Source organism: Hydra vulgaris, chromosome 13 (assembly GCF_038396675.1).
Source record: "Hydra vulgaris chromosome 13, alternate assembly HydraT2T_AEP".
Taxonomy (NCBI): Eukaryota; Metazoa; Cnidaria; class Hydrozoa; order Anthoathecata; family Hydridae; genus Hydra; species Hydra vulgaris.
The window spans coordinates 11,958,523-11,968,194 of NC_088932.1; the positions used below are offsets into that span (position 1 = coordinate 11,958,523).

Below are 9,672 nucleotides of genomic sequence, written 5' to 3' on the forward strand. Positions count from 1 at the left end.
ATGAAAGAAGGCCGTTAAAAGCTAAAGCGCGATATTTAGCTCATATAAGAAATGATATATTTGTGGTAATTAAAATATAAATAACTTTTTTTTCTTTTAATAATAGCAATACGCTGTTTACTATAAAAGTAATTATTTATAATATCTTGTGGTGGGAACTTACACAGCCAAAAATCAAGAAAGTGAATAACTTCAGACATATTTTTTAGTGGGTTACTAACACACTTACGAAGAGTTTTTGAACCATTTCTTCTGACTTTATCAACTGGGCCTGGAATAGACTGAGCTAGGCTCCGTATGAGCTCAATATCAATTTTATTGAGGCAATACTTGATTCTTAAACGTAATTTTTTAAGATTTTCTGCATGCCAATTATTCTTGTAGACAAGGCCATTCAAAATACTCGAAAATTTTTGATAGGACGACATTCTGGCAAGTTTGCAGGATTATCTGCTTTCTCAACATAATGCACGTTTTCTTTGTTTAGGTACATGATTACTGTTTTTGCATAGTGAGATTATGCTAAATCTGCCCAGAATACATATGCACCATCTAAATGATACTTAATGATGAATGAAAAAGTCTCTACTTAATACATTTGTTTAGATAGATTTTTTGATTTACAGCCAGTCCACTTGGTGCAAAATAAGGTTGAGAAATTCCATTTTCAGAAAAAGCAATTCATAGAAGTAATTTCTTTTGAAACTTTTGTTTTGTTTGGTATTTAACTGTAGATGGAGTAGATTTTACATCACTAGTATAAAATATATCATTTCCATTGAAACTGGAGTGATTTAACGTGAAATAAGACTCAACGTCAATGATTGGTTTACGATTTTTGAATTTCTGACACAATCGACTGCACTTAGTTCTAGCTGTTGCTTTTTGCTGGTCAGAGCGTTTTAGAATCGTCATTTTTTTCTTGATTTAATATTTGTTCTTTTTTTTAATGTTTTAATAATGTGTTGCTGAGTGCAGTTAAACTTTTTGCCTGTCGTTGAGAAACTCCGTCTTTATGGTCAAACATGAGTTTGAGCCTTTCAATGTTTGTACTGGTCATTTTTTTAGCTTTTACTCACTTCCTTGAACTCTTTGGTACCCAGATTCACTTTCAGCACGTTTAATTATCTTGTAGATAGTACTTTTGGGTATATTCTCAACTTAAAAGTGGTCATAAGTGAACTTTTTACCAGCATTTTTGAAATTTAAATAAAAATCATACACACGTTTTCTAATCTCTTCTTGTTATGAATTTAATATTTTTTTCATTTTTCTCTAAAAAATAAAAACACATAAAATATTTAAAAACTAGAATAAAAGTACCTTCTAAAACAGTTTTCCTATTTTTAAAATCTTTATTCTTTAAGAAGATATGTGTCTTTAAATCTTGTCTCGTTTTTTAGTTGTTACCCGTTATGGCTTAATTGATAATGAACAACGTAATTGTTATAACCTTGTTAATTATAACTTAAAAATTTTTAAACATATTGTAACTAAATAGTAACGCGTTTTTTGTTTTCATTAAAAACAGAAAATTGATTTAAAACAAAACAATTTTTGCATCCCGATACTTTCTTAGGACGTGTAGCGATAACTTTGTTCATGTCTATCATACATTTCAAAATTATTTGGTAAGTAGCATGTTTTTAATACGTTGTTTAGTAAAGTTGAATTTTTTTTTCTATTAGTATGCTAATTTTAAAGAAACCCGAGATTTTTTTAAATTTGTTCGAAAATAATACGATCGCCGATGATATGGATAACCTAGTCTGTGTATTTATGAATTAAATAAACGATACACATTGAATTATGGTTTTTTTCCAAATTCAAAAATAAATTGTTTTTGGTAATGATAAACTTGATTTGCAAACAATTTGAAAAAATTTTACTGCAATATTGTTGGTCATTATTCTCTTTCAATAAACCTTGCTGCAAAATTATTGGTCAATGTTCCCTTTTACCAAAATTTGCTGCAATATTGTTGGGCAATGTTCTGCTTTAACAAATTTTGTTTACCACAAAATAAAATATTTACCTAATATATTCAACTTATGTACTTTTGTTTTATTAAACAAATGTGTTAAAACTATTAATACTATATCAGTGTAACTTTAGTTTCTGACAAATTCTAATTAAAATATGTAAGCAAATTATATAATATATTCCTAATATATTCCTAATATAAGCCAAAATAATATACAATATATAAACTATAATAAAGAAGAACAATAAATGCTAGCTTATATTCGATAATAAATTAAATAATCAATGTAACTCTTATAAAGTTAATATACAAATATTAACAATTATATAGTGTTTTCTTTTTTTTATTCTAAAGCTGACTCTTTATAGTTAAGATGCAAAAATACTATTATAATAAAAAAGTATTGGATTATGATATACAAGTAATGGATTAAGTCTCTTACAATAAAAAAAATCGTGTCGTGTTGCTAATTTATTTTGCTTACAGTATCTTCTTGTTCATAAAACAAACAGAACAAAAAGTATTTTCTCTGCAGTTTTTAAACAACAATTTAGTTGTTAGTGCAAAAAAAATATTTTATGGGTGTCATAATAGCCGCCAACATATTGCACAAAAATGGTAACAGTTTTAAATATCACAACAAACCTAATATTAAAAAAGAAAATATTGTTGATGTCAAGAAAAAAGATTTTAAAGGCTTGAAGAATGGTCATTTTAATAGCCTACATTATATTCCGTACGAATGTATTAGGGAAAAAAAAATTATGACACAATTCTAGTTAAATTTTTGAAATATATGATAGATGTGAAACAACTGAAATGAAATCACTAGAAGGATCTGGTGCTGAGGTGACAGAGTTTGAAGATATTTTGAACATAACGAATGAACAAGAAAATATTTTTAATAAAAACGATGAGTTTATTGACTCCATCAAATTTATCGATTCGAATTCAAACAATCAAAAATTTCAACTCAAAACGGATAGCAATGAGAAAACGAAGCAAAACGAGAACAATGTCGAGAAAAAAGAAAGTATTCAACTTAACCAAACTTATAACTTGGATTCTCTACACTTAACAATATTTTATAATGGAGATGAAAATAATGTATGTTTAGTACTTGATCATCAAAATAAACCTAATAGAACTTCAGTTTTTAATTTTTGTCAAACAAAAGTTAAAGACAGTAAAAAAATAGATACAAAGGAAGCACTAAAAGTTACAGAAAACCAAAAAATGTTTGATCTCGAAGGAATTCTTTGAGAACATGTATTTAGCGAAGAAAAAGCTATAAAAATGAAAACAAAAGACTTTTAATCTTAATACAAGTTGGAACACATAAAAAATAGTTTATATATTGGCATAAAAAATTGGTATTAGGTGATTGATTTTGCAATATATTTACTTAAGTTATGGCATGTTATTTATATGTCGCTAAAAAGATTTAAACGTGTCAATGTGTTGTTTTAATCGTAAAACACGTAAATCAACTAAAAAAGATAGAAACTTTAAACAATAGTTATGTTATCTAAACGTTTCAATAAATCTGAATTTATTCTAAAAGCGTGTAAAAACTAAAATTAAACTTAGATGCATTCAACAACAAAAAGTCCACCATAAAAAAAAAATACCGTTTTAAAATAACTGGTAGTTGAAAACATTTTTCTAAATTCTACTGGTTTTCAATAAATTTAAATCATAAATGAGATTCACTTGATTTTTGAAACAAATCTATAAAAGATCAAGTAAGCTGATCATGTTCACAAGTTCAATAAATTAATCAATTTTAAAGTTACGTGAATCAAATTGTTTACCAACTTTATAGAGCTGTTAAGCGAAAGATCATCAAACCTGCTGACAAACTAATTTAACACATTTCTGAAAAAAAAAAAGATCTTTATTATAATATATTTTTAAAATTAAAATATTAAATGCCTCAAATGCAAATAATATTTAAAAAAATTTACTACGAAAATTGATTTACGGTTCAATAGTTGTTTTTGAAATTGCCATAAGCTACTTTTTAAAGAGTTCATAGTTACTTTTCAAAAGATTTATACTTTTGAAAAACCTCATATTTTGTTTTAAAAACATTATTTCCATGCAAATAATAACTGAAAATGTAAAAAAAAAAAAAAAAACAACTAGAAAACAAAAATAAAATAAAAAAACACACACTTAATGATCATATTTTATCTAAAAATGTTTATAAAAATTTCTTTCCGATAAAAAATAAAATCAAGTAAGACACAATGCCGACTTTATGGTGACCAATGACATAGTAAAAAAAAGTGAAAAAAGGATGTGCAGAGTAAAAAAAAATCTAAACCTAAAGTTAATATAAATATGATAATATAATAAATATAATAAATCATAATTAAATAAAACAATTCAAATAATATTTATATTTGTATAAACTTTTAAAATTTGTAAAACTTTAAATAAGTCGTAAGCCATAACAATTATGTGTACAAAAATTAAATTTAAATTGTTTTTTCTTTTTTTTTTTATTTGTTTTTTCTTATTTTATTATATCTTTTAGATATTGAATGTAGACTTTTAGTTAAAATTCAAACTTTTAGTAAAGAGTCCACATTAAACATCAACATTCTAAATGTTGATTCCTCTCTATGCATCCATAAAATTTTGAACTATCTTAAAGTTTTAACAAAATAACTTTCGTAAATACTTATTTATTAAATATATTGGAACCTTAATTTACCAAGCAGCTTAGATTACTGCTAATGTAGAAGCCAAAACTGTTATACATTATATATTCATTTATGTTTACAATTATGATCATAATTTAAAAGAAAAAAAAAAGACTTTAACTCATACTTTTTTTATTTAATAGATATCATTTTGATTTTAATCAAAGTATCCTTTTCTAATTTAGAAAAATTCCGAAGAGATTTTGTGCGAACCTCAGGAAAATGGTCTATGACAATGCAGATAAGCAAGAAAACAATAGAAAAATTAGCTTAGCCAAGCAAAAATGTAGTAGAGAAACTCAAGTTTGTTACACAGAACAATATTTTAGAGTAAACCACATATATCTTTACCGTGAAGGAGATATTGATTGCTATGTTAACAGTGTTATCAAATACTGCTTTGGAGGATTCAAAGCTGAACATAGATTTCTACTTATTAAACAGTTTGAAGCAGCATACCATTACCCTTATTACGTTCTATACTCGGGAGCTATAGATAGTGTCGGCAAGATTCCATTAGATTTTTTCTTTGATAAAACAAAACAACCTACTTCTGTTGATAGGGATGATAGGAAGGATGTTTTTGATGAATTAATGCCAGTAATGTTGTTAGAAGAAAATTGTAAAGCCTAAATACTATTTCCTTATAACGTAACTAATATCCACTGGATTACTGGAGAAATTGTTATAAATAAACTAGGTGATAAAGTTTCAATAGAAATATACACCCATGACCCTCATGGTGGTGGACAATTGTCATCGAGGAATTGTTATATACTCAGTAATTAAAAAACAGCATAGAAGCAAGTGGTTTGCAGGTAACCTTAGTGACTGCCCCGAAAAGTCCTTTTACTAATGCCAGACAATCTACAATAGATGATATCTCCAGTGGCGTAATTACTGCTGATGAGGTAGTAAAGCGAATAACAGATCATAGCCTTAACATATTATCACCTTATCCAGTCGGTGCAGAGCAATTACGATTATCACAGTTAACTTTTTTTCATAAAAAACTTGGAGAAGAGGATCGTGTTTATCAGCACTTTAAAAAACAAGCTACAGTTAAAGAAACTGACTCTGACTTAGATGACTCATCTATTGTGCACTCTGTACAAAATGTTCCAGTGCTAACTGTAGGAGAAATAAGAGCAAAAGTAGAGCAGATAGTAAGTTTAAAAAATAATTAATTGATACAGATAAAATTGTTCAACTAAAGCAAATAGAGAAAGAACCATTTATTCAGCAACTAGCATATAAAAAGACTCAAGAAGAGCTGAAGGACTTAGTAGAAGTCTTGGCAGATTTAGGGTATTTAACCACAAAGCTAGGAGAGTTAAGTGGTGAAGTAAAATATTACACAGATGCTGCAGTATTTTACCAATATGTCATTACTATACTTAACGAAAAACTACTGAAAGTAAAAATACATTTATCAAACAAGAGCTAACAAATCCATATCATCAATTAACCGACATACAAAAGTTGATATTCTCAATAATTGGTGGAGACCAAGACAAAATGCCTGATGTCAATGAGGAGGCGACGAGTAATAAACTTCTAATAAAAAAATTGCGACTCAGTGCTGAGCTAAATATGAAAATGATAGATAAAATTTATCAACAACGAATAAATGCTGATAAGCAAGAAGAGAAACAAAAGTATCAAGCACTATATGTCAAGGCTACAAGAGAGTTGTTTGACGAAACTGCTAATGCAATGCAAAAGTTTTTTTCCAAATTATATAGTGATAGTGAAAAGGAACTAAAAATACCTCCCCCTTGTAAATATACAGTAATAGGACTTGGTTCAATGGCATTGAAGCAAATGATGCCATATTCATTTTTGGAATTTGCTATTTTAGTTGAGAAAATGAGGGGCAAAATGAAAACGAAGGTAGTAAGATAAAACGATACTTTAAGAACTTAAGCTATTTGGTAAACTTCAAGATAATCAACCTAGGGGAGACAATAATTCCCACCAGTAAGTATAATTTAGATATGAGTCACTTAGTACACAGAGGAGTTAACTTTGATCTTGGAGGAAAAACACAGCTTGGCAGAATAGAAGGTGACAAACAGTATGAACTAATAAAAACAATAGATTGGATGCTGTATTATGTGCGTAATGAAGAAAATAAAGCAAGTAAGATAGATAAGAACTTACCATATATACTAGAAAAGGTTTGCTATGTACATGGTGATGAGGAACTTGATAAGGAGTATCAAGACAAAGTTACAGAGTTTTTGCACAAAAAGAATGACCAACAAAGTAGATTTAACTATGAGACGAGAGCCATTAAACTTCTAACAGAAAAAGTAGTGGAATTTACCTACCATAAGTAAATACTGAGATTAGAACATAAAAAAAGCGACCTAGACAAATTGCAACCTGATTTATCATCTTATGCTGAAGGAAGATTACTTGACGTTAAACATGAGATATACCGGTTACCTAATCGTATGGTGTATAATCTTGGTATGCATTATGGTATTGAAGGAGATAGTGCTTGGGATACAATCGATAAATTAAAGGATCAATGGGTGATAACTTCAGAGGCAGCAATAAACCTAAAAAACGCAGTAACTTTTGCAACTACTCTAAGATTAAAGACCTATCTACATAACAAAGCACAAACAGAAGATATGTCAATATTTTTTAAACCAGGTGAAACTGAATCGAAACTCAAAGCACAAGCAAGACAGATATTCCAATTATCGGAAAAAGATTTAGGAGAACAAGTTGGATTGTTCCAATATTTTTATACTGCATTACCTTTGTACAAAACGCTAAAAGATTTATGTGATCAATTTCAAACATTAGATAACATAAGTAGGAAAACCTTTTTTCAGAATAACAGATTTTATATAGATGATAATGTTATAAAAGGGTTTATTCATTATGGATTAGCGCAATATAAGAGAGCTCAGAGCAATTTAGAAGAAGCGTTAGGTAATTCAGAAACTCAAGATAAATTGCAATTAAGACTAATGTTAGGACACATTTATGAAAGTTTTGGTAAAGGAAATAAAGCTGTTGATCACTTTCAGTATTGCTTGGAAAGTTGTAAACTCATTTAAAAGACGAACCTCATCCAGATGTTGTTGATTTTCTAAATAACCTAGGAATAGTTTGTTACAGAAAAAGACAACATGATATGGCGATAGAGTATTGCACTCAGAGCTTGAAGATGATAGAACTCCTCCATCGAGACGAAGCTCATCCAGATGTTGCTAATTCTTTTAATAATCTAGGGAACGTTTATGAAAGTAAAGGGCAATATGATGAAGCGATAAAGTATTACACTCAAAGTTTAGAGATTCATAAACGCATCTATAAAGACAAACCTCATCCATCTGTTGCTAATTCTCTTAAAAACCTAAGTGACGTGTATAGTAATAAAGGGCAACATGATAAGGCAATAGAGTATTCCACTGGAGGTTTGAAGATGTTCAAAATCATCTATAAAGACGAACCTCATTCATCTGTTGCTTATTCTTATAATAACCTAAGTTAAGTGTATAGCAGGAAAGAGTAATATGATAAGGCGATTAAGTATTGCACTAAAAGCTTGGAGATGATGAAACTCATATATAAAGACGAACCTCATCCATGTACTGCTTATTCTCTAAATAACATAGGTTTAATGTATAGTCACAGACGGCAATATGATATGATGATAGAGTATTACACTACAGCCTTCAATATGTTGAAACTCATCTATAATGACGAATCTTATCCATCTTTTGCTACTACTCTTAATAACCTAGGGAGCTCTTATTACAGGAAAGGGCAAGGTCATCAGGCGATATATTATCACACTAAAAGCTTGGAGATAACAAAACTCATATATAATGACGAACCTCATCCAGATGTTGCTTATTCTCTTAATAACCTCGGTTTAATGTATAATTATTATACGCAACACGATAAGGCGATAGAGTATTACACTAAAGCCTTGGTAATGATGAAACTCATCTATAAAGACAAACACCGTCCAGATGTTGCTTCTTTTCTGAATAACCTAGGGAATGTTTATTACAACAAAGGACAACTTAATGTGGCGATAGATTATCACACTCAATGCTTGGACATAAGGAAAATCATCTATAAAGCCAAACCACATCAACTTGTTGTTAAATCTCTTCATAACCTAGGGTGTCTTTATAACAGTATAGGGCAACTTGATAAGGCAATAGAGTATTACGCTCAATGCTTGGAAATGAGGAAACTTGTCTATAAAGAAAAACCTCATCCAGATGTTGTTGATTCTCTTAATAACCTAGGGATAGTTTATTACAAGAAAGAACAAAGAACAACAATGATATGGCGATAGAATATTACACTCGGAGCTTGAAGATGATAGAACTCCTCTATCAAGACGAAGCTCATCTAGATGTTGCTTATTCTTTCAATAACCTAGGGAACGTTTATGCAAGTAAAGGACAATATGATGAAGCGATAAAGTATTACACTCAAAGTTTAGAGATTTATAAACGTATCTATAAAGACAAACCTCATCTATCTGTTGCTGATTCTCTTAATAACCTATGTGAAGTGTATACTAATAAAAGGCAAATTAATATGGCGATTGATTATCACACTCAATGCTTGGAAATGAGGAAAATTATCTATAAAGATGAACCTCATCAACACGTTGTTAAATCTCTTAATAAGCTAGGATGTCTTTATAACAGTAAAGGGCAACTATATAAGGGTATAGAGTTTTACGCTTAATGCTTGGAAATGTGGAAACTCGTCTATAAAGAAAAACCTCATCTAGATGTTGTTGATTCTCTTAATAATCTAGGGTTAGTTTTTAGCAGTAAGGGGCAAGATAAAAGGCCATCACACTCAAAGCTTGGAGGCGAGGAAGGCCATTGGAGTATCACACTCAAAGCTTGGAGGCGAGGAAACTCATCTATAAAGACAAATCTTATCCAGATATTGCTGATTCTTAACAACGTAGGGAACTTTTAT

At 29.3% G+C, this 9,672-nt stretch overlaps 1 protein-coding gene across 1 annotated transcript; it reads left to right on the plus strand.

Annotated features, from left to right (window-relative positions):
* Positions 1-7,849: 7,849 nt before the first annotated feature.
* Positions 7,850-9,429, plus strand: LOC136089651 (uncharacterized). The gene is made up of 3 exons (XM_065815703.1): positions 7,850-8,132; positions 8,334-8,926; positions 9,052-9,429. Exons 1-3 carry the CDS (start codon positions 7,850-7,852, stop codon positions 9,427-9,429), a joined length of 1,254 nt encoding a protein of 417 aa, XP_065671775.1.
* The last annotated feature ends 243 nt before the right edge of the window (positions 9,430-9,672 follow it).

Coding starts and splice junctions, on each gene's coding strand:
- LOC136089651 (XM_065815703.1), top strand. CDS start 7,850: ATGGCGATAGAGTATTGCACTCAGAGCTTGAAGATGATAGAACTCCTC. Junction 8,133..8,333: donor AATAGAGTATTCCACTGGAG/GTTTGAAGATGT, acceptor TAAATAACATAG/GTTTAATGTATAGTCACAGA. Junction 8,927..9,051: donor GCTTGGAAATGAGGAAACTT/GTCTATAAAGAA, acceptor CGGAGCTTGAAG/ATGATAGAACTCCTCTATCA.